Genomic DNA, 26,288 nt, shown 5'->3' with positions numbered 1-26,288 from the left:
CAGTCGCCCGAGGACAAATTTTCATATTCTTAACTGACAGGCAGTGAATATACTGGGATCCTCACTTTTTAATGGGTTGAAATGAACTATGGCAAGTCTTGCCATTTTCAGCTTTTCATTGTTCGACAGCAGATACAACCACATTTGTGTTCCCTCCAGGAATGCATTTCAAGCAAGCAATTTAACTCTAAATAATTGTCAGAGCAAAATTGCCCAGTTCATTTGAATCCTTCCACTGCTTTGCATGGCTTAATAAAAACTGACAAAAGCTAGACAGCAGAGTGAAGGACCAATGCAGAGCAGAGTCTAAAGAATCTTTAATGAGAATTAGTTCAGCCAGGGAGTGGCAAAATATAACGTTCTTAGGCAAAATATAACGTTCAGTACTAGTATCAAGAAATTATATATTTGCTAGGACAAAAAAATCAGGGTGTTTTATTTTAAATCAATACGAAAAACACAACCCTCCTCACCCTTCATACCATTATGTCAAACAGCCCTGTGTGGTTTTTTCCTTAGTTTTCTACTTGCCTTCCTACACTTTCAGTTCTCTAGCTCTGGTTTCCTAATTCCTGCCTTCTAATTCACTCTAGTCATACACACACACACACACACACTTTTATTTGCATATAACATACAACAATAAACCAACAATGCAAACACTCATCTCAAGTCTGAAACATTAAAATGAGTGGCATGGGTTGTACAGTCCAGTCAGAAAGACCACCTGCAATCAAAGGGTTAAAAAAGAAGTAGGACAACAGCAGTGATGGGGGGCAGGGGGAGAAGAGCTGAGCAACCAGGGCAGCTGGGGGAGAAGGGAATGTGGGGTGGCCAAGGCAGTGGGGAACAAAGGAGGACTAGTTGGATTTGCAGGCAGCATCCCATTATTAGCCTGTTTTATAAACCAGGGTTTTCCAATTTCCAAGAGACTGCGATCTACAACCACTTTGGGAAGTCATAGTTGTTGAGCTTTTTGGGGGGGAAAGCCAAAGTTGGGGAGCTTTTGGGGGAGGGGGGATCCTGCAATCCGCCAGGATCCACCAGGGGCACTGACCAGTAGACCTGTTGGACAGCCCTGTTATAAACCAATATAACTCAGTGGTAGCCATTTTCCTCCATTCGCTGTTTCTGTGAAGCTGAGAAGTGACACAGGCAATTATTACGTAAAGGCAAAGGTACCCCTGACTGTTAAGTCCAGTCACGGACGACTCGGGGGTTGCGGCGCTCATCTCACTTTACTGGCCGGGGGAGCTGTCATTTGTCCGCAGACAGCTTCCAGGTCATGTGGCCAGCATGAGTAAGCTGCTTCTGGCGAACCGAGCAGTGCATGGAAATGTCATTTACCTTCCCGCCAGAGCGGTACCTATTTATCTACTTGCACTTTGACGTGCTTTCGAACTGCTAGGTTGGCAGAAGCAGGGAGCTCACCCCGTCGTGGGGATTCGAACCGCTGACCTTCTGACCAGCAAGCCCTAGGCTCTGTGGTTTAGACCACAGCGCCACCCGCATCCCAGCCAATTATTACATGGTGCTATTTGAGATCCTAGGAAGCAGATATAATAAGACCATGGTGGGGAGGTGGGTATTCTAGCTGCTTGAAATGGATACAGGGCACCTGGGTGTTTCTTCATAGATATATATTAGTTCTTTACCCCTTCTTTCCTCTTGTTGGCATGCAACCTGAAGTGCCAAGTGTGCTCAAACAGTCTGAGCACTGCCTTCAGAGGTGCCGTTTATACGTCCACTGCCCATGTGGTCCCAAGTGCTTCCTGCTAAATTCATAGGCTCAATGAAACGTAGAGTTGGAAAGGACCACAAGGGTCATCTAGTCTAGCCCCCTGCAATGCAGGAATCTTTTGCCCAATGTGGGGCTCAAACCCATGAGCCTGAGATTACGAGTCTCACACTCTACCATATCAATGTATGCCCACTTCAAGAGCATCCTGAACGTAAATCATTGTGAATGCACAATGAAAAGGTCACCTGATGGGCAGCTTGAACTACAGGCTTGTGAGAATATTTGGCATGGCAACTGAGCATACCATAACGTAAGTGCTCTTCCTGTTCACTTTTATCAATCACAGTAGATTTTCATTAAAACCAATGGTTGTTAATCCATTCCTTGGCTTTATGATTTTCCACAGTCAAAGACACAGTCAGCCATAAACTTATATTTAGCCACTTATTTGGAAGTGTGTTACAAATTAAACTGGATCATTTAAAATATTTTGCCACAAATGGTTTGAATTTTCAAGTTTGAAGTTTGAGATTGTCTTCCGCACCCCAGTCTGTGAGCTATATCTAATTTCCTTAAAAAAAAAAAATGTTTCTCATAACCACCCCCTTTCATTTATTTCCTTTCCTTATTCTTTTGTATTTGTTTCCCTGGCCATTTTTCAAAATCTATGCTTTATTTTGCATGTTCTTTCCTCAAAGGCCTCCTCATCCTCAAAGGCCTCCTTTCCTAAAGATATGGCTCCCTCAACCCCCCTTTTCCTTCTCTACCCTTCTCATATTTATTTATTGAACATTATAAATCAATATTCCTCCAAAAATGGATTTCAGTGTGGTATACTATGAAACTGTAGAAGCATCGCAAGACAGACTGGCAATAAAATCAAGCTTAAGTCAGTTGAATGGTGGAAAATCTAATAATCTAAAATGCCTAGGCAAATAAAAATGTTTTAAACTGGCACCAACATGAATACAGGCCACATCCGCAGCACACCTTTCAAACACTTTTATTCCACTTGAGGAGTCATGGCTCTCTTCACTCTATCTTCTGCCATATTGCCCCTTTTTGAGCATCAATACAGCATTCATTATCTGCCTCTTTAACTTCTCTCATCTTACGCACGCCATTCATTCTTTTTTCTTTTCTTTTTTTGGTAAGTATAGCAGGGTGGGAAAGAAAGAAAAAATCATCAGCTGACATTAACAAAATAAAATTATAGTGGTACCTCAGGTTAAGTACTTAATTCGTTCCGGAGGTCCGTATTTAACCTGAAACTGTTCCTAAAACCTGAAGCACCACTTTAGCTAATGGGGCCTCCCGCTGCGCCGCCGCTACACGATTTCTGTTCTCATCCTGAAGCAAAGTTCTTAACCTGAAGCACTATTTCTGGGTTAGCAGAGTCTGTAACCTGAAGCGTATGTAACCCGAGGTACTACTGTATTCTATGGATCCTGACTTAAATGTGTAAGTGAATAGAATTTCCATCTATTTCTAAGGTTCTTTTCTATCTTCCCAGCCTCTTTGCCAGAGTCCATTTGCTCATGAGGTGTAGCCTAACCTCATTCCCCATGCTGCCTTTTCGGCCTCCTGAGCTTGCCCTGTCATTGTTCACAATCAGTGCTCTTCTCCTGTCAGCTTTCTTGTTAATGTCACAGACCACTCCTGGGGAGATAAGCATGCTTACCTTTTAACCTGACAAGGCCCAAAGTGAGTGGCATAAAATTATTCAGAGAGAGATTGAAAATGCTGCACAATTCCTTCCCTTGCTTCAAGTTCTTCTGCCTACCACTTCAAGGCCCTCCAGACTATTGTTTGCAGTGGGGGGGGGCAGGGATCGTCACTGTGCCTTAAAACATCTGGAACCACTTGTTTCTTATGTTCAAAGTTTGAAAACTCCCATGCTTTCTCAATGGGCAGGGTTCTCCTCTAGCTCCTTTCGGTTATTCTGAATCCGAAACATTGATTTGAGTGCACCAGAATCAATTGCATTTGGAAGTTAAGGTGCCCACTTTAACCTCCATGTCACCTAAGCAGGTATGTGACACGGTGTTTTATATCACAGTATAGCTTTCATGCAGCCATGGTCACTAAGCCTCAATCGTTTGCATCATCATCATCCCTCCCTCCACTTCATGCAGGGGATGCGGGTGGCGCTGTGGTCTAAACCACTGAGCCTCTTGGGCTTGCCGATCAGAAGGTTGGTGGTTCAAATCCACCCAAAGGGGTGAGCTCCCATTGCTCTGTCCCAGCTCCTGCCAACCTAGCAGTTCAAAAGCATACCAGTGCAAGTAGATAAATAGGTACCGTTGTGGTGGGAAGGTAAACGGTGTTTCTGTGCACTCTGGCTTCCGTCACGGTGTTCCGTTGCACCAGAAGCAGTTTAGTCATGCTGGCTGCATGACCCGGAAAGCTGTCTGTGGACAAATGCCGGCTCCCTTGGCTAGAAGTGAGATGAGTGCCACAACCCCATAGTCGCCTTTGACTGGACTTAACCATCCAGGAGTCCTTTACCTTTACATTTACCATTTCATGCACACAAACTGGCAGCCTCCCTTACATAAGCACATGTACATGCAGTACTTCTTCTAATACAAATGTGGTACATTGGTTAGAGCAGGTGTCAGCAAACTTTTTCAGCAGGGGGCCGGTCCACTGTCCCTCAGACCTGTGGGGAGCCAGACTATATTTGGGGTGGGGGGAATGAATGAACGAATTCCTATGCCCCGCAAATAACCCAGAGATGCATTTTAAATAAAAGCACGCATTCTACTCATGTTAAAATATGCTGATTGCTGGACCAGCCGTGGGCTGGATTTAGAAGGCAATTGGGCCAGATCTGGCCCCTGGGCCTTAGTTTGCCTACCCATGTGTTGGACTAGGGCCTGGGAGATCAGAGTTCAAATCCCCACTCAGCCATGAAGCTCACTGGCTGACCTTGGGCCAGTCACAGTCTCTTTGCCTAATGTATTTCACAGGGTTCTTTGGGAGACCAAATGAGTAGAGCAGTGGTTTTCAACCAGTGTGCCATGGCACCTGGGGTGCCTGGAATGATGATCAGGGGTGCCATGGGCAACATTTGCATCTGTTCCTCTTTCCTTCCCACCTTCCTCTGATGCCCTCTCACGTCTCTGCCTCCAAACGGCTGGTACAGCTCTTCATTGCAGCAGCCCTGGCTATAAGCTCTGCAGGTGAATGGTGCCTCTGGGAAGCACCTCTCTTTGGGGTGGGGGTGGGCAGCTCAGAGACCAGGGACAGCAGCAGTAGGTGCCCAGAGGACTCCCAAAGAGAGGGGAAAGGAGAGGAGGATGAGAGAACACCACAAGGGAGTGTGTTTGAAAAAGGGTGAGAGGCTGCCAGCTCTGCAGGCAAGGAGTGACATAACTGGGCTCCTGAGCCCCACAGGGTTGCCACAGAAAGAATGTAGCTGGTCAAGGGAACCATGGACTACTGGAGTAGGGGGAGACTCATGTGTGCCATCTTGAGGTCTTTAAAAAAAAGTGTGGGATATAAATGCAATAATAACAACCGAGATGGATTCTCCTTTCTCTCCCTGTCTCGTACGCATGCACACAACTGCTCACTACAAACGTTAAGGCCTGAAAAGAAAGGGGAGTAAGAACGCCTTTCCCCCTCCTCCAGTTGCTTCAGAATAAGTAGGATTTTTATAGATCTGCTCCTCTCACACACCCACAGAGGCAATAGTTCTCTCCTGCTTCTCTCTCACATATAATAGCACTCATGTCTCCCCACCTTTCACGCATGTGCAAGCACCTTACACATGTACACTGTATGAGCAGCAACATCTCTGCCTTACACATTAATACACAAAACAGGCATGCAGTAGCATGGTCTTTCTCATTCATAGACACAGATACGCACAAGAGATGCTGCCTGCTCCGTCTGACAAGAGTCTCTGGCCTTCTAGGGAGGAGCCTTGTTTAAACCTTCAAAATGGAATTGTTTCCAGATGACCTGTTTCTTGAGCATTTATTCTTTGATTGTAGGGAGGTTAGGTGACATTGCATCGATGCAAGTGTTCTCCTGAACTTTTGAGTGCCTTTCCCCATCACTTTCCTTATTATATAAAGTCTTAGATTTGAGGGAAGAAGGTGTGTTGCACAAAACCTTCCAGGCAACTTATAACCCGGGTTTTTGTTCAGCTGGAACTCACAGGAACTCAGTTCCAACACCTCTCAGGTGGGTGCCACTACCATTCTCAGAGAACTGGGGAGGCATTCATGGTGAGTTCTGGCACCTATTTTTCTAGAAAAATAGCACTGACTAGAACCATGTGGCACTGTGGCCTAAACCACAGAACCTAGGGCTGGCCGATCAGAAGGTGGGCAGTTCAAATCCCCACGACGGGGTGAGCTCCCATTGCTTGGTCCCTGCTCCTGCCAGCCTAGCAGAAATCACGTCAAAGTGCAAGTAAATAAATAGGTACCGTTCCGGCGGGAAGGTAAACGGCGTTTCCGTGTGCTGCTCTGGTTTGCCAGAAGCGGCTTAGTCACATGCTGGCCACATGACCCGGAAGCTGTATGCCAGCTCCCTCGGCCAATAAAGCGAGATGAGTGCCGCAACCTCAGAGTCGTCCGCGACTGGACCTAATGGTCAGGGGTCCCTTTACCTTACAACCATGTAACCTGAATTTGCTGCTATGTGACTGGAACCCACCCCAAAATAGTGACAGTCTGGGAACTCCCCCCAAAATACTGCAAGGTAAATTTCCAAAAGACCTATAAAGAGTAGAGGGGGGATAGTCATGTCTCACAAAAGGCACCCTTGTTAATAAAAACAAAAGATATAAACCATCTTAATGTGGCCATTCTTCATTTAGATTTCTCAATTATTTGGCCAGATTGTACCTCTTATCAAGTAAATTCTCAGAACCAAATCTCATATGGATATGTCTAATTGTCTTGAATACATGATGAAAGTATTTACAGGTTTTCTAATAGTAAAACACAGAAAAATGAAGATGCTTTGCTGATGCTGTGGCTCCATATTTTTGGTAGGCTTTCTCCCCCCCCCCCTCTCTATCACTGCCTGCAGATATACTGAATGCTTAAATCAGCTGTCATGTCAATTTCACATCTTGGAATTTTGTGAATAAGACAATCTTTTCATCTCTGTTGCTTGGAAGTGGGATATAACACTAGGAAGGGATTACAGAGAGACTGTGTGTGTACACGCACTGTGTGTGTGTGTGTGTGTGTGTGTGTGTGTGTGTACACACACAGAGAGACACATACACACACATATACACACACACACACACACACACATACACACACCAAAAAAAAATCCCTTTGGACTAAAGTTTGGATAAGCTCTCAGTCAATTAAAATCTTATTTCTGCTGTAAACTAATTTAATATGAGTAGGACTATTGGGAATTGTATGTGGGATGTGTGTGTTTGCTGACTAAAATTTATTTATATTTCTAATCTTCCTTCCCATGGCTCGGGGCACATAGTAACTATCTAAAAATATTCAGAAGTACAGCACACAACAAAAGACAATGAAAGCAACATAAAACAGGCAAGAAGAGCAAGCGTGGTCGATCTGATGCCCTCCAGATTTTGCAGACTACAAATCCCATCACTCATGACCATTGGACATGGTGGCTGGGGCTGATGGTCACCCCTGAACCAAAGCGTCATCATGTTCATCTTAGACTATACAAGGCTACTCCCTAAAAGCGTGTAAGAATGGCACTAATTCACACAAGCTTAAGTGAAGTTATATGCTGCAAGCTGTGAATGGATTTGCTGCCTTTAAGGCAGCTGGAGCTGCTTCTTAGCAGGAGATCAGAGCTGCAATTCAAAAGCACTTCAGCAAGCACAGATTTAGTGTTTAGCATAGGATATTACACACACACACACACACACACACACACACACACACACATATATATATATATATACTGGCAGATTCAGTGGTCTTGGATCCAATAAAAGTAATTACAAATATCTTGAATACTTGTTGGAATTTGGGTCAGAATTCAAATATACTGGAAAACTAGATTATACATTTGTCACACTGGTTGCCTGATAACTTCAGCTGTCTCTTGGGTAGTCATTATTTATATATGTATTTGTATTCACAAGTTCTGAGTTGTGTACACTCAAGTGCATTATTGGGGACCTGTTATAATCCATTAAGAAAACCATGACTTTATACCTCAAGGTGGAAAATGTACTGTCTTTATACATCTCCCATTAGTTGGTTAGGTGGGATAACAAAACACATATATTTGGGGAGGGGGGCACCATTCACAATATTTGGTTTAGATTATGATTCAGCATTTTGAAAAATAGTCTGCTTCAGTCTGAGGTATTTTGTAGCCTGCCCAATTCAGCTCAGGATTCATCCAGGTGTGCTTCATTTGCTCCCTATTCGGTATTGGGAAATTTAAAAATGGCTATACTGTAGTTTCTTTTCCTTTTGAGAGGAATGAATGAAATTTCCAGACATACTAGCCCCTTCAGGATGGCTAAAACCTGACAAATCATAAGCAAATGGCTCCAGGAGATTTTGAGTTGGGGACACTATGTTAAAAAGGGGGGGGGGTTAAAAAGTTACGCTTGTAACTTTTTGGTTTTGGACAGAATTGGATTAAATTTGCAAGCAGTATCATCCCTTCTGAGGGCATTAATACTTCCAAAATTGAGAGAGTTAGCTGTAGTTTTCTTGTAAGGAACCACCCCCTGAGGTCTTCATATAAAGGGTTGTATACCAATTTTAACAACAACAGCAACAATAATGGGGGGAGACTTCTAAGGGCAAAGGCAAAATCAAACCTTCTGGCAGGATTATGAAATGTGTCTTCCTTCCCAAGTACCAGTCATGTTGCCTAGCAACACACTATTATTTTCCACATTCCATGTTACTAACCCATTTGTCAGTCTATAACTCATGTATCCATACATTAGGCATTTTATGAGCTACATGCATGGACTCATATGTCTCTGCTTCAGTATTCTATCCCTGCCATCTTTCTACATCCTTATGCCACAATTATATCAAGGCAGGGATGAATATAAGATTGGAGCTGCAAAAGGAAGCTGGTGAGAGGAAGGGAGTGGCCAGTGTAGGAAATGGCATCATTGTCCCTCTCTGAGGTCAGAGTTCTGGACCAGTAGCAGAGGGGATGATACAACTGAGCTTTCTGGAGTGAGGAATGTTGGGCTTGAGTGGAGGCAGGGGGAGGGAATGACCTGCACATCATTTTTCACACATTCTGATGTTGTGTCTTCCCTCTGTACAAGTAGAGAGGAGATTTGGATCCTACCTCCTCTCGTTACTATCTATTCATTTGTTTAAAAAATTAATAATTTCATACGCTATGGGCTCACCCACACTTCAGATTGCCCCGTGCTTTTTAGGCACAGGTCCAAGCAGTTTTTTTCATTTGCTCTGCTGCTTTCCCCAGGAAAACTTGTTTACCGCTGAATCGGAACAAACATCAATCCACAGAAAAACCAATTGGCGCTTGTTCCGATTCACCAGCAAACAGCGGGTTTCCCTGGGAGGGAAGGCAGCGAGACAAGCAGAAGTATGGATAAGCCCTATGTTCCGGAAAACAAAACAAATATGTATTTGCATGATGACACTACCTGAAGTATACCTGAAGGAGCATCTTCATCTCCACTGCTCAGCCCGGATGCTGAGGTCCAGTTCCAAGGGCCCTCTGGCAGTTCCATCACTGCAACTGCAGGTGATACTACAGAGAACCAGACAGAAGGCCTTTTTGGTAGTTGCACCCGCCCTGTGGAACACCCTCCAGGTAGATGTCAAAGAGACAAACAACTGTATCATTTTTCATAGACGTCTGAAGGCAGCCCTGTTTTGGGAAGCTTTTAATGGTTGCTATTGTTGTTGTTTCCTGTATTTTTGTTAGAAGCCACCCAGAGCGGTTGGGCAACCCAGACAGATGGGTGGAGTATAAGAAATAAAGTAGTAGTAGTAGTAGTAGTAGTAACTAAAGATTTTTAGGCTGCAGTCCTAACACACTCACACATGCATGCTGGAGAACAGTGCTACTGGCAGGCGAACTCTGATGTAGTGGATGTCCTGTCTGTGGTGACGCAGACGGTAAGCTACCACCAGTGGTCCTTCAGTGGAAAGTCCATGAAGTGAGGCATTTAAGGTGAGGGCAGAGCACCAAAAGCTTAGGGATCTACAGTGGTACCTCAGGTTAAGTACTTAATTCGTTCCGGATGTCTGTTCTTAACCTGAAACTGTTCTTAACCTGAAGCACCACTTTAGCTAATGGGGCCTCCTGCTGCCACTGCACCGCCGCTGCATGATTTCTGTTCTCATCCTAAAGCAAAATTCTTAACCCGAGGTAATATTTCTGGGTTAGCAGAGTCTGTAACCTGAAGCGTATGTAACCCGAGGTACCACAGTATTCCATCCTAAGCCCTGTGGATGCCCTGAAGGGCCCAATCTTTGGGTCCTTCAACTATGCCAGAGCTGACATAGCAAATTAAAGTGGTGTGGGAATGGTTTAGTTTAGAAAAGCATATAAAAAGTAAAGAATCATATTCGCAGTGCTCCAGCTAAAGAAGCCACATGTGCCAACATTCTGATATGGTTCAGTGAGGTGGTGTTTTATCCTCAGCTGATAGACTAGATCAGCCTTTGTCCACCTGGTACCCTTCAGACGTTCTAGACTAAAACTTCTATTAGCCTCAACCAGCTCATGCTATCTAGGGTGATAGGAATCGTAGTCCAAAATAATTAGCATGATTACCTCAGGTTTGCCTAAGAAATGTTAAGCATTAGTCTTTTGTCTAAGGGCAGCAGTCTATTAAAATAAAAGGGACAATCTGATGTTGCTAACACAAAAGAAGGTAACAGTATGACTTGGAAGTATCTCCCTGAACTTCAGAGTTATTGATTTTTTAGAGTGTAAAAAAGTAACATTGTTGCTTCTGTTGTCATTTTAATTTATTACCTGCCCTTCGCCATAAGGTCTCTGGTTAGCTTGCAACAATTAAATACAGTTTTAAAAACATACAATTATCTACTGGTGCTGTTGCTAGCTTTTCCTACTTCGTTGCATTTGAATTTAAAATCTGGGGGAAATTAAAATCCTTACTACTACAACAACAACAAAAATCGTCTTTCCTTGATGGGCTACAAAGAAAAGATAGTTTTGTAGGCTAGGCTGCACTCCTTCTCCTGAACACTGCAGCTTTGCATATGGCAGTTCCCTTTGTTCTGTGGGGAACCCTCTGGTGAAGTGGATGGGCTTCCACATCAATGTTCTCTGAAGATAATAGTAAAGGCTGTCCAGTGTGGTGCCCCTTCTCCCTTCCCCGAGGCTTCCTCATTCGTGGATCAGTTCAAGGAAGCTGGTTGTGCTCATCCTACAGCCAGTTTCGCATAGCTGGCAATATACTATGTGGTCTCTGCATTTGTGAATAACTCAAAGATTTGGCTGGCCTCCTGTACCTGCACCGTGTTTTGCCCTTCTACAGCCCCAGGGCAAGAACATGGTCTCAAATCAGAAAGAGATACCCTTTCAGCATAAGAAACCATATCTGGTTCAAAAAGAAACAGTTCACTCGGACTGTGCAAAACGTATTCCTTAAATGATACCTAAAAGTATCCATGAAGTTACTACTTGGTGTTTAATGTCTGTTTAGTTGGAGCTGAATTTATTCATGAGAGTGGGAAACACACTGATGCTCAGCCCTAGGAAGAGGAGGAGATGTGTCAGATATCTTAGATTGTTATTTTTTTAAATCTTCCTCTGGGCTTCTCTTCTTCTTCTAGTGCTCTCCTATGCTTGAGCATTCCAGACGGCAAAAACTCCTCTCAGATTAGCCATTCTTTTTAACCATAATCTTTTTGTCCATCTTGTGCTACCAAACCGTTTTTTCCCCAGCAGGTCAGATTTCTCCCTCTTTTCCCAGATAATGGATTATTTGTAGCTGAAGCAGTGCTGAAATATCCTGAAACGTGGAGGAAATATGTTCCATGGAGCTGAAAAAGGGAACAATCAAGAACATCCGTTAAAAAGACCAATAAATCCTAATAAAGACAAATGGCTCATCAATATGAGGCAAAGGTGCAAGAGTTTGTGTGTGCAGGGTTAGAAACGGAAGACATTTTTCATTGTTGAAACAAGGAGAAAATGAACCTGCACACTTTGGGAAACCACTTGTGATTTCGCAATTATTATTTTTTTAATCTCTGCAATTATTGAATGATTTAATGTGATACCTTGTTACTAGGCAAAGCCTTTGTACATAATTATAGCAGACTGCAACATGGCACCAGAAATGTAAAATATGCAGAGATTTTGTTGCAGAAAGTTTTGTTTAATAGCAGCCAGATTCATGTGGATGATATATAGAATTCTCAGACAGACTTGTCCACAGCACTTATGAGAACAAACCTCTCCATGCCTCTTTTACTAAGCAAGCTGTTGTGGGTTTTTAAAAGGAGAGAGGTCAATATGCCTTTATAAAGACAGTGAAAGTGAACTTAATAGTTTTCCCTACTGAGAATAGAACATAACTATTTAAAACATAATTAACAATAGGATGTCAGTCACATTTTTGTAGGATTTTATGTCTGGGGAGTTTCAGCGCTCCCAATTAGCTTAATGGGGCCACTGTGCTAGTTAACAAATTGACAGTCTTGACCTGCCTGGTGGAAACAACTATAAAGCAGTTTGGAAAATGAAGATGAATAGCAGAAGTCTCACTGCAGATAGGACCCAAATATCATTTTATATGTTTATTCATGTTTCATATGACAGAATAACAAATGATGGTGATCCTGTTGCATCCAAAATGGACATGATCACAGACCTTACGCTTGTAAATATTGGGAAATTTGCAGGGAGTACCTTCAGATCCCAGCCACCTCTGTGCTCTCCAAGACAAGAGTGAACCTTTCAAAAGGTGAAATCACCTTCTATGTAATCTCAGTAGGGGTTTTACTTTAGTTTAAGAGTACCTAAAGTACTCTTAAGTAGTTTAAGAGTACCTAAAGAGTACTGTGGGACGTGAGTGGCACTGTGGGTTAAACCACAGAGCCTAGGACTTGCTGATCAGAAGGTTGGTGGTTCGAATCCCCGTGACTGAGTGAGCTCCTGTTGCTCTGTCCCAGCTCCTGCCCACCTAGCAGTTCGAAAGCACAAAGTGCAAGTAGATAAATAAGTACCACTGTGGTGGGAAGGTAAACGGCATTTCCATGCACTGCTCTGGTTCGCCAGAAGCGGCTTAGCCATGCTGGCCACATGTCCCGGAAGCTGTACGCTGGCTCCCTCAGCCAATAAAGCGAGATGAGCGCCGCAACCCCAGAGTCGGTCACGACTGGACCTAATGGTCAAGGGTCCCTTTACCTTTACTTTTACCTTTAGATCCCAGCCACCTCTGTGCTCTCCAAGACAAGAGTGAACCTTTCAAAAGGTGAAATTACCTTCTACGTAATCTCAGTAGGGGTTTTACTTTAGTTTAAGAGTACCTAAAGATCTGAATTTGAACTCTGGTATTATCAGATTGAAAACTGCAGGGTTTTCAATGATTCAATGAAAAGCCTGATGGTTTTTCATGTGCATATTAAGCTGCCACCTAAATATGGTCTTCCTAATTCACTCTAATTTTGGAAAATATTTGTTATTAGATTTATATAGCTGCCCATCAACAAATGATCTATTAGATATTAGAGACCAAAAAGTAAAATAGAGTATTAAAAGGCAATATAATAAAAAACTTTTAAAAACACGGAAATGAGGCATTAGAAAGTCTCCTTTCTATCAGGGAAAAGTACAATTAGTAGCTCAGTCTACAAAATAAAACACAGCTTTCCCCAGATATATTTCCATGAGCAGGATCTTGAGCAGGGCTTTTGTTTTGTTTCCTCCATCCCCCACTCCATTATTCCAGTATGCTTTTACCTAAAGTGCTGAGTTATGTTTTATTACTGCTGTTTTTGGATTTCCTCTGTTTTGTCTTATATTATTTTTAACTGTATTGTACCTAGATGCTTTTTATGTTTAAATTGCTTGTGTGAGCTGTTATGAAAGGGGTTTGCCCTGAAAGATAGCACATATACAGGAAGGAAGGAAGAAAGGAAACATTTAATTTTATTGATATGAAAAAGCATTTGATAGAGTTGAATAAGAAGCTTCCAAATCTTTTCATTTTCATATCTAGATAAGAATGATATATAAGTCACTAGCTGCCAGAATTTTGATCAATAATAGGCTTTTAGACGGCTGTCATCTTCTCTGTTTATTATTAAAGTTTGTTGTAGAAAATTTCTGCAATAGCTGGCAAATAAAAGATTTAATAAGAATTAAGACTTAACAGTAAATTGTCAAACATAGCCATCCATGCTGTCTGCCACTTTACAAATGATCCATCAGTTTAGCAGTATCTCAAGTTACAAAATGAGAATGTCAAGCAATTTTTTTAAAAATCCCCTGCCCCACAAAATGTGTGTGTGTGACTGTCATACTCCCATAGTGTTATTCATTGGAAATATGACAAGGGTTAGGAACTTGCTTTAAAGACACCCACAGGTAGCTTAAATTCTCGAGACTACATGGACTTTGCTATTCACTACAAAAGCAGGGAAAGAACCATCTTCATTCCAACTGCACACACAGAGCTTTCTCTGATAATACTTAAAATTAAGCAGATTTGCAGGGCTTGTATTGATTTGCATAATTTAGTCTGACCGCAATATTGGAGTTTCCCTGCCACAAGCAAACAATGGGGGAGGAAAGGAAATCATCTTCTGTGCCATTACACACACCCTGTGTTGTGTCTTTTATAAAATAGACTTCATAGGTAAGCTCAGTGTTTTACTTCCATATCAAGTTCCCTTAACTTTGATAACTCATGAAGTGAAGACATGGCACGAAAAATGCATAAATTAGTTTTGATTTGAATAACTGTCCTCAATAACATAATTCTTCCTGGTGACAACTGTGGCTTCCTCCTGGCACAGCACATTACCAGCCCTGATTGATATAGTTCCAGTGTGTGTGTGTGTGTGTGTGTGTGTGTGTGTGTGTGATTATTCTTTCTAAAAACCCTTGATGAAAACCACACCCATATGCACATATAAATGAATGCACCTTGGGACACATTCTCATTTACTGGTTTGTCCTCCCTTCCTGACATTATGATGGCATTTGAACTGTCGCTTTCTCCTTTATTTCAGGGCATGGATTATATGGAACTTTTGAAATGTTGTCCTCCTGGAGGAAAACGAGGGAAGACCAACACGTGAAAGAGAGAACTGCCGCCGTGTTTGCAGACTCCATGCTCTCCTTTTCTCTCACCACTGCCATGTACCTGGTCACTTTTGGGATAGGTGCCAGCCCCTTCACTAACATTGAAGCAGCCAGGCTCTTCTGCTGCAATTCCTGTATTGCAATTTTCTTCAACTACCTCTATGTACTCTCCTTTTATGGTTCCAGCCTCGTGTTTACTGGCTACATAGAAAACAACTACCAGCATAGTATCTTCTGCAGAAAGGTACCAAAGCCAGACGTCTTGCAAGAGAAGCCTGCCTGGTATAGGTTTCTTCTGACAGCCAAATTCAGTGAGGACACAGCAGAGTCAGAGGAGACAAACAGCTACGAAAGCCACCTCTTGGTGTGTTTCCTCAAGCGTTATTACTGTGACTGGATAACGAACACGTATGTCAAGCCTTTTGTAGTTCTCTTTTACCTTATTTATATTTCCTTTGCCTTAATGGGCTACCTGCAGGTCAACGAAGAGTCAGACATTAGTAACATTGTAGCAACTGCGACACGAACCATGGAGTATACTGCTGCTCAGCAGAAATACTTCAGTAATTACAGTCCAGTCATTGGGTTTTATATCTATGAATCCATCGAATACTGGAACATGACCGTCCAAGACGACATGCTAGAGTACACCAAGGGGTTTGTGAGGATATCGTGGTTTGAGAGCTACTTAAATTACCTTAGAAAACTCAACATATCGACGGGTTTACCCAAAAAGAATTTCACAGATATGCTGAGGAACTCCTTTCTGAAAGCTCCCCCGTTTGCCCATTTTTCAGAGGATATCATTTTCTCCAAGAAGTACAACAATGAAGTCGACATTGTGGCCTCTCGAATGTTCTTGGTGGCCAAGACCATGGACACCAAACGGGAAGAGCTTTACCATCTCTTGGAAACCTTAAGAAAGCTCTCCCTCAAATCCAAGGTCAAGTTCATTGTCTTCAACCCTTCGTTTGTCTACATGGATCGTTACGCCTCGTACGTGGGGGCCCCCTTGCAGAACTCCTGTATCAGTGCTTTATTCCTCCTCTTCTTCTCTGCGTTCCTGGTGGCAGACTCTCTCATCAATGTGTGGCTCACGCTCACTGTTGCCTCAGTCGAATTTGGAGTTATAGGTTTTATGACCTTGTGGAAAGTAGAGCTGGACTGCATTTCTGTGCTGTGCTTAATTTATGGGATTAATTACACTGTTGACAACTGTGCACCTCTCTTGTCAACGTTCATCCTGGGCAAAGATGTCACGAGAACTAAATGGGTGAAGAATGCCCTGGAGGTGCATGGGGTAGCTATTTTACAGAGCTACCTCTGCTACATTGTTGGTCTGATTCCTCTCGCAGCTGTGCCTTCAAATCTGACCCGTACACTGTTCAGGTGCTTGTTTTTGATAGCATTAGTCACCTTCTTTCATTGCTTTGCCATTTTACCTGTGATACTGACTTTTCTGCCACCATCCAAGAAAAAGAGGAAAGACAAGAAAACTCCTGAGAACCGGGAGGAAATAGAATGTGTTGAAATGGTGGATATGGATAGCACCCGAGTGGTTGACCAAATTACAACAGTCTGACTTAGTTGGTTTGTTTTTCTTTTTAAAAACAAAACAAAAAAACAAAAAAGCCACCCTAGATCTTACCAAGAGAAGAAAATCATATTGATTATATAAAGAATGGTGTTTGGATGTCTGTTTTCAAATTAAAACCAGGAGCATCCAAAGCAGTGTGTGAAGGGGGGAAAAATAGCTATACATTGATTGGCCTTCACATAAAAAGTACAGTGAAATTTACATTCACCCAATACAAAGAGAGTGTCAGTTTGGGCTGCTGCCTGAGATAAGAGAGTAGAAGAGTTGGGTTGGTGACTAAATGGCATACTGCTTGTGTTTGTCCTCCAGATGTTCCTGCCCCTGTGGCAAAATCCCAGCACATTGAAAGGTCAACTGTCAAGGCTGAAGGAGCCGTTAAGTGTACGTTTTGGACATCAAGGCTATAGGAAACTTTCAATACAGCAATAACTCAAGTCAGTGAGTCAGCTATTATGGATCTTAGCCATCACATCTAACTTCCCTTTTTGTTGCTTCCTCCCCCCCTCCCTCCGCCGCCTTTTCTGAATGGAAATGCATATGCAAGTTTGTTAAACAACAACAACCACAAAAGGCCAAGAAGATTTTTTTTAAAAAATACATACGCAAGGGTAAAATACAGCAATTACTGTCAATGTAGGGTCATGTTGCAGTTGCCTTCTTTTCTGAATCAAGAGATGTTTTAAAATGTAATCAACCCCCAGTATATTTTTTAAGATAACATGATTTTGTAGCATTTTTTTTTCTTTTTAAAGAAAACAGGGAAATAATTATATGTATACAACACAGAGACAATTCTTGTTCTCTGATCCAGCTCCGCTTTCTGAATGTGTTTGTCTCATTTAGGAGACCTGGTTTACTGATGCTAGATTTTGTAGCACTCTCTTAAATATGCTAGGAGGTCTAGTGGCAGAATAGAGAAGGGATATATTAAGAACTTCACCACCAAAATCCATGAAATAAGCCTCCGATGCCTAAATTTCATCAAGCAAATGTGAATGTTAGGGCTCTTTTTCAAATAAGAGCCTTCATTCTAGGCCATTCACTAGTAATACACACGATGAGGTTCAATGAGCACCTTTACATAACGTGTAATGTGGGCTACGACCCTCTGTCAGTAATTTCCATTTCAGTAATCTCGACTGTAGACCATGAGTCACGGAAATTAGTGGGGCTACTTTCAAAGAAGTGGCTTTTGAACTCTCAGTATTGCATCAAGTTTATGTTAAGAGCAGATGTCCTGATAATAATGGAAAACAGTGGATGCCATCCCTGCCCTTAATAAATAAAGAAATAAATTTGATACAGAAAACAAGAGACAGGTAGAAACCAATTTAATAGACAAATTATTAACAGTATTGCAATGATCTATGCCAGAGGAGTTTTAAAGATATTTGTGTCTCTTTCCCTATCTTAGCTAAAGCAATGCTACTGCCCCTTACAAGCTTTAATGAAAGTGTTAGAAACCAAATCTTATGATGCTGCTTTAGCTTCCATGGCACAGGAAAATATCCTGTGGATAGTAACCTGCAAGCCCCACCCACCCACCCAGTCATCAACATTATTGCACTGGGATTGGGCAGGCAGCACCGGGCAGCCAACCTTCCAGTCTTACCCTATGATCTTCTTATAGATCTGTTTCTTAGCCCTGCACCTGCCCTGAAAAAACAACAATACCTTTAGCTGTGCAAAAGCTGTGCTAGAACCCTTATGCGACAGTACCAGTGCAGATCCAACACTGAGAATGAGTTTTGACCTCAAGATCAGGGCAAGGAGTGTATTTGCCCTCTTCTCTTGGCACTGGGTCATTTAGGCCAGTTCCTATGGGCTAGTGTAGAGAATGGATTGGGCTATTAATGCCACAGCCAAGAAAGTGAACCAATGGTCTGGCTTCCACAAATAATCTTTCAATAATAAAGAATATTTTTGTTAGAGGGAAAAGTTAGAATAAGCTTCTGTGTTCAGATATTATATACAGTATATAAGCATTCCGATTTCCCCCATGGAATCTGTCAAGGACTTAAAAGAGTGCACAAATTATCTCCCATACGTCTAGCTAACAAAAGTGGTCTCTCCTCAATCACAGATGTTTCCGATTGCCTGCAGTTTGGACAAACTTGGAGGATAAGCACACGAAGCATTTGCTGAAACAAACTAGTGATTTGGTGAAGTCTCTTTTGTTCATTTCCAGATATCCATCCAAGCCATTCTTGCTGCTCCGCTTTGATGGAGGAGCTTCTTTTGTTGCTGTTCAGCTGTTGGGTATCTGTACGTATGCGCAAGTTAAGATGTTTTGTTTCAATGTAAAGTATTTTGTCATTCTTGCCAGCTTGAGAGGTGCTCAAGCAGGAGACATTTGCATCCCTGCCAAACCTTTTTCCTTCCTAAAATGGAAATCACACACAGGCACACAAAGTACCATAATGCCCAGGTTTGGCAAGCTGCTGTGAGCACAAACACTCTGATTAATATACAGTAGAAACTGGAAGTTGCAATGTACCTTCCTTCTTGCTATGTACCTGCAATGTACCTTCCTTCTATGATTCATCAGCTGCATACAGCAGTGGTTTTCAACCAGTGTGCCGTAGCACCCCAGGGTGCCTTTAATGATGGTCAGGGGTGTCATGGGCAACACTGGCCTCTGTCCCTCTTTCTTTCTTTCTTTCCTTCCTTCCCTCCTCTGATGCCCTCTCATGTCACCACCTCCCAAAAGCTCACACAGCTGCTTGTTGCAGCAGCCCTGGCTACTAGCTCCCCAGGCAAATAGTGCCTCAGGGGCTGGCCAGGAGATGTGTCCCAAGCCCCTGTGATGAGGTGTGAGGAGACACCTCTCTTTGGGGCAGAGGGGACAACTCCTCTGAGGGACGGCAGCAGTGACTGCCCGGAGGACTGTCAAGGAGAGGGGAGAGGAGAGGAGGCTGAGGAAACATTCCACAAGGGAGGGTGTCCGAAAAAGGGTGAGAGGCTGCCAGCTCTGCAGGAAAGGGGTGTCATAACTCCTGAGTCCCACAGGGTTGCCGCAGAAAGAATGTAGTTGGTCAAGGGAGCCATGGACTCAAAAAGGTTGAAAATCTTTGGCATGCAGTTTAATCCTGAGCTGCAGGTGTGTGTGTGTGTGTGTGTGTATAGTTTGCATAATTTGGACAGGGAATTATAAACCATGGAGGTCAGTGGGGAATGAAATGCAGAAAAGTACAAGCAGTACGACGCTAATTCACAAAATAGATATTAATACTACATACATTGTGGCTTTGTTATAAGTATGTGCTGAAAATTCTTTGTCTTGGATTAGTCCACAAGTGAGCGCATTAACCCTCATGAAGTAGTGAACTTCGACGGTTTCACATTGCAGTCCCCCTTTGAAGGTTGTTTGTTCCAGGATAGACACTGAAAGTCACTTACTGAAGTCCTAGGAGGTTGAAATGTTCCCCTGCTGGCTTTTGAACTTATCATTTCTGATGTCAGATTTGTATCCTTTGATTCTTTTGCATAGCGACCAGAGTGTTTGTCTTATTTAGAATGCAGAAGGGCATGGCTGATATATGATGTCATATATAATACTGAAGATGAGCAGTTGAATGAACCCCTGATGTTATGGATGGCATTATTAGGTCCTGTAATACTCTTGTCTGAGTAGGCAGGGAGACAAAGCTGACATCTGGGTCTGCCATGGGTTGGTCCCTTTGTCGGTGTCTGTATCTTTCCTTTGTGACCTGTTGCTGTTGGTGGATCCACTTTGGAGCATAGAAGCCACTTTAAAGAGGCAAACGAATTCTTCGTTCACAAATTCACCCCAACAGAAACTGAAGCCCTATGGCACAATTTAATTTACAGTAAGATAAATATATTTCTTTTGCTGAAAATTTTAAATTATTTCCATCGCATAGAAAGTGATTTTGTTCTTCCTACCCCAGGTTATGGTCTAGCAGAATCTTTTATCTGAAAATCTGTACACTTGTTTCAATTATTTTTCCATACTTGCTTTTAAGCTGGATTCTAAATTTGCCTTCCAGATACGCAGCAGAATAAATCCATTTCAAAGATATGGACATTTAAATCTCACTGGAATTAATGAGGCTTTAAAGTAGCAACTCTGTGTTGGATTGTGGCCACTGATCTTAGATCTTCTATGGCACATCATTACATTTTCAAAATATCACCCACTTACCCTAAGTGCTAATCACTTAAAAGGCAGTTACAGTAAGCTTTTAAGTTTACTCTATTATAATTCCTTTAACCAAAAAACTCATTTAAAAACATTACAACACCCATTTAATAACTGATTGGTCAGAGCAGATTTTACTCCAGGGTGGCAGAATTACCGGTAGCTTAATTTACTTGGCCTAGCAAGTTCATTCACACTGGTATTCCTGGAGATATTATTCCCTATAGTGGCTTTGTGCAAATTCATTCTCAATTTACAAGTGATCTGAGTCTAGGGAGAAATGAAGGAAGAAAAACTGGAGCAATTGGAACAATTTCACTGCAAATGATCCATATCCAAAACTTACGCCCAGCATTTTATTGGAAACAATGCAAATTAGATGAAGACTCGAGTTCAAAAACCTGAAGAAGATCTATCCAGCAATGAAAAACCCTAAATGCCAACCACCTTATTAAATGAGGCCAGGCCTGTAAAAGCTTAAGGACTACTAAATGGTTTGATGTTACACGGAAAGGTGCCAATGTCTCTTAGCATCCTATGAGGCTTCATATGACAGTGCTTGGTGCAGCAGCAGTAGGGTTTCTTAAGTGCTGTTTTCTGTTCTTCTGCATGCTTATTCTCCTGCCAATAGATAACCCCTGCTGAAGTCAATGACTTGTTTCCATCGTGAAAGCAGAGACAAAACTAGTTTTGTTTTGGCTGGGAAATTCAGGGAAGTCAGAATTCACTTAGGAAACCCATCTTCAAACAACAAAAACTAAGCACCATGTTCAACCATATTTGGGGGGAGGATCATAGCTCAGTGGTAGATCAACTGCTTGGCTTGCTGAAGGTCCCAGGTTCAAGCCTCAGCATCTCCAGATAGGACTGGGAGAGAATGCTGCCTGAAATCCTGGAGACCAACTAGACAGTGCTGAGCTAGATGGATCAATGGTCTGACTCAGTTTAAGGCAGCTTCCTACGTTCCTGCATTAAAATTAAATATTATGGGAGGGGGGTCCTGGAGGCAGCATACTCACTGCTCTCTAAAAGAAACTATTATTTCCCTGTATATGTGGAAGGTTGAAGGCCATACTGATTATTTATGTTACATGGGAGTGGCTGCCAAGAATGCAAGGTGAGCATCCCTTTAGGGTATGGCTGCATAGTGTTTATTGATGGGTTGATTCATTGCTGGAATATATGACCATATCATCCTCTACATAAGCTTGATACAACTTATAGTAGGGATAGCCTCAAAGCCACAAATAACTTCTCCCCGTATCTTTATTTCAAACTTTTCTTTTTCAGTCTTCCAATGCATCTGCATTGCTCCAAGTGGCTTGCAGCAGCTAAAATACAACAAACCCATAATAAAACAACAAGGTATAGCCATGTGTTGGGATTTAAGGGGGGGCAGTGATTTCTATGTTTTTTGTCATCAGTGCTGTTTCCATTCTGCTGCAGTTTGGCTTCTGCTAAAACCTATGTTGTTCATTTAACCATCTGCTATGACCGAAACTAACATAATGAATTATGTAATTAATTTGAATGCTTTTCAATGGAAGGAAAACACCTAAAACAATGCAGTAAATAATTTAATTGTGACCAACAAGCATTCAAATTTCTGCACCTGTTTCCATTTCTGATCTGACAGAATTTCCCAGCATTCCTAGCCACGCATCAGTAGAATATGAACACAAAGACCACAAAATCATTTCATCAGCAGACTGCCTTTTGACTTCAGACGTACACATCTTATAGAAACCATTTTAAAGCTACAAAATGCTTTTCTAAACAGAAATGCCTTGTGCTATTTTCAAAGCTATTTGAGGCTGTGGCACAGAGAATTCCAGAGGACTCAAGCCACTTCTGGGACTGCCCTTATGATTGCACACACACACACACCCCAGTCTTCTCAAGCATTGGGGAATTTGACCGCCTGCCAGATTCACTCTCTCCGCTTTTAAATAGGGGTAACAGCCCAGCCCTGAGCTTCAAAGTTCCCTCACGGGGCCTTCTCTTCCCACCCAAAATGTTGTACCAACAGAGCCAGGCGCTTATCCCCCATTATGTTCCAGCTTGGAAGGAGCAAGAGTCTCCAAGATACTCTCTAGATTCCGAAGCTGAGGCTTGGAATTTGAAGCACCAGAAGGTGCGTCTTCCAGGACCTCAACTCAACTTCTCCAACCTGCCCTTTGTTGTAAAAAGCTGTGCTCAGCCCCTGGCAATACTAACTAATGAGAGCGCAGTTGAGAAAACTGCAGTGGTATTGCTGATCCCTCAAGCAGAAACTAAAGGTTAACCTTGCGAATTCCATTATTGACTGGAATACATAACCTCTATATTCATACAACTATTGTTAATTCTGAGCAGTGAAGAAAACGAATCTCGGCTGCAGGAGTAATGAACCAGCAAGTAGGAAACATCAGCAAAACTTTGATGGGGTTTCCAAAAAGAAAAGGTATCATTTAGAGGCCACAGAGCATGAAAGCAGAAAACAACTGCCAGGTAAATTGAGAGGAGGAAAGTGATCATGTTATTTTCTAAGGGGAGGTGTTGTTTTTCCAGGACTTAGAGCAGAAACATTTCCACCTCTAGCATTGCCCATCATCTTCCATTCTGTCAGTCTAGCTAGTCAACATAGCATGCTAATTTCTCATTATTTTTAAATAGCCATATTGGCTGCAAGTTCATCTCATCTCTAGTGACTGTACTAAAGCATTCGGGTTGGAAATGATGCCTACAATCCAGGCAAAATTGTTGGAATAGAATTAAAGTACCGGTAGTTAGTCCCAACACCACCAGTTTCTTTTTGCCTTTCACTCATGCAAAGGAAGTTGCATAAAATGAAGTTGTTCAGTAACGTGCCTGCCTTTTGCAATTGGGTTTTGTTCAGCCTGTTGTTTAGGGTGAAAATGTGTTTTCGTTTAGAAACAGATCCTTTTTAATTCAATGTCTCTGCAGGACAGGTTCCAGGGAACCTTGGGCAAGATGCCCTCTGGGGTCCCCCGCCTCATTTTCCACACTATCAGAGGGAGTAGCAATTCTGCATCCGCTTCCTTCCCCACCTCATTCTGGCAGAATGCAGGTGGCAGCTACTGCTGCTCCCCTCCAACACTGCTAGCTGCTCACCTGGTGATCCAGCAGCAATGACTGGTAGGAATACCGCCAGCTGCTGTTGCCCAGAAACAGAGAGCAGACAGCATTGGCAGCTGCTACCCACTACTGCCAATCATTCACCTGCTCAAATGGATGCAGTGGCGCTGGAAACTAGAAGATGCGAGATCCACTTGCCTACCTACTCCTCCTTTCCACACAACTGCTGCTGCAATTAACGGTTGCTGCTGGCCCATCACTGGCTCATCCAATCAGTCTTCAGTTCTTGCTTGGCCAACTAGATTGGTGGGTGAATGATGGGTATCTCTCCAGGGAGGAAAAAGGACCACTGGTCCTGTTTCTCTTACGTTGAGAGAAGAGGAAAGAAACCACAGTAACCAAGCAATTGGTGGCATGGCACAGCACTAACAGCAGTGTGTTCCCCAAGAGGACTTGATCCAATCACTCTAGGCAGTGACAAGCAATAGCCAGTACAGTCAACAAGAGGGGGGTGGGCACACCTTCTTCTGTGTGAAGGAGGTGACCACCACCACTGTTCCAGGTGGCAGTGCTAAGGATGGAGAACCATAACCAACCAGAAGGACCTAGTCCCACTGCTCAAGAGAAAAAGCATCTGCACCACAGTGGGTCATGGGTTGACAGTGGGCCCTCCTTAAATGCTAATGCCTCAGTATCTGCCGAGTGATGCAGACCCCTTGGTGTTAGTCCTGCTCCTCTCTTGCAGTGAAGTAGCAGGAAACAAATATGAAAATAATATTTAATTTTAAGGTCTAGATTTCAGAAGGGTTGACTGATAGCATTGTTTGTAGCGGACTGGCCTTCCATTTGCTCAGTCAAGTGCAATAGTAATCACAGGAAGCTCTCGGTTTTCAGTATGACTAGAAATGGAAGACAACGACAGTGGTACCTCGGTTTATGAACTAAGTTTATTCTGGAAGTCCGTTCTTAAACCAAAACCATTCTTAAATCAAGGTGCACTTTCCCTAATGAGGCCTCCTGCTGCCGGTGCCCTTCCACCATTCAGATTCTGTTCTTAGACTGAGGCAAAGTTTGCAAACCGGGACACTACCGGTTTTGCAGAGTTCGTAAACCGAATCGTTCGTAAACAGGGCTGTTCTTAAACCAAGGTCACTATAAATTGTTGAACACATGAAGCCCCTTTACAGCGATGTAGTGTGAACTTGACAAAGAAGAACTGAATGCAACATACAGTATGTTCCACTAATAAATCTAGTTTTGCCCTTCAGGAGGGAATGAAGGCTGGCTATTTTTAAACTTTGGCTTCAACCATAATAGAATATTCTAGTCAAACATATGTAGGAAAGTATTTTCATTGTAGTCATGTACTAGAGTCTCTTCATTTCCTCCTACATCCCTGATCACTTCCTTCTAATATCTAAAAAGATTGAGTCTACTGGGGAACCATACCAATAGCTATGGAAATCCTACTCCTTTGTCTTAAGTGTGCAGTGACAGACTGCACTTGGTCAGTGATGAGAGACAGGCATGTTCTTGCTTTCCTCTAAGGCTTCTAGGATTCTTCCATAAGGTGGAATTCTGCCATCAGTGCAAGTGTTTCTCTTTACCAGATGGAACTATCTCCCTTTTCCTGCCCCCGCGCACTGTTATGGGGTTCTCCAGACCCTCCCAGGCAGATTTGGGGAGGGCGTGGGGACACATGGGGCAGGGAGAGGCAGAAAATCCTGTTGTTTCAGTGGGGCTCTTTACACCAGTTTCCACTACCACAATAGCTTAGTTGAATCCAGCCTTGATGACTCAAAACAGTGCAAGACTGAGCCCTGATCACTTATCCAGGAAGTAACAGTGTTTGGGTAATGGAAGCATAGATGCAGCCCTCCAGTCCACCATGCAAATAACAGACATGGGTGTAAATCAGAAGCGTTTGTTAATTGTATCAACAGAGTGGCCATGGAGCTGTACACTCCAGCTCCATCCTTTCCATCTCCAACCTTCCCATGTGGCCCTGAGTGGGGGGGGGGAGGACTATAACTGTTTTGACAAACCGCCATGCAATCTCTCATCAGATCTTTCCATTCAACATGGGGAGGTGGGGTGGAAGGTGCAGGGTTTGCCTGCAGAGCCCTGCCACAGATACAGTTAAACAAATATCTGAATAGGGCTCTGGAATCTCTGCAAAGGGGTGTCGTTCTTGGAAAACACTCATTTTCAAGGTATTGGAGAGGACCTGAGCCCTGATAACAATTAAGCCCTGCCTTTCTTTTGGACAAGTTTGGCTCTTCGGGGTTTCCTTGGGCATTGTTTTTTTTTAACAAGCTAGAGACATGATTCATCAGCAATTGTCTTTTGTGTGTTTTTAGGTGGTTTGTGAGACTGTGACAAAAATAATACATTAACGATCCAAGGTTTCACTGAAGCTTCCATCACAGGCACTTCCATGGTGCAAG

At 42.8% G+C, this 26,288-nt stretch overlaps 1 protein-coding gene across 1 annotated transcript in view; it reads left to right on the top strand.

The window, feature by feature from the left end:
- Positions 1–25,773, top strand: part of PTCHD1 (patched domain containing 1) — a 58,210-nt gene extending 32,437 nt beyond the window's left edge. The window contains exon 3 of the mRNA XM_082220572.1: positions 14,932–25,773. Coding sequence (XP_082076698.1) covers positions 14,932–16,586 — 1,655 coding nt within the window. The 3' untranslated portion in view covers positions 16,587–25,773. The remainder of the gene's footprint in view (positions 1–14,931) is intronic.
- The last annotated feature ends 515 nt before the right edge of the window (positions 25,774–26,288 follow it).

Source organism: Podarcis vaucheri (genome assembly GCF_965113315.1).
Source record: "Podarcis vaucheri genome assembly, chromosome: 4".
Lineage (NCBI taxonomy): Eukaryota > Metazoa > Chordata > Lepidosauria > Squamata > Lacertidae > Podarcis > Podarcis vaucheri.
The sequence above is the reverse complement of the archived record's forward strand: the minus strand, read 5'-3'. Positions and strand labels throughout refer to the sequence as shown.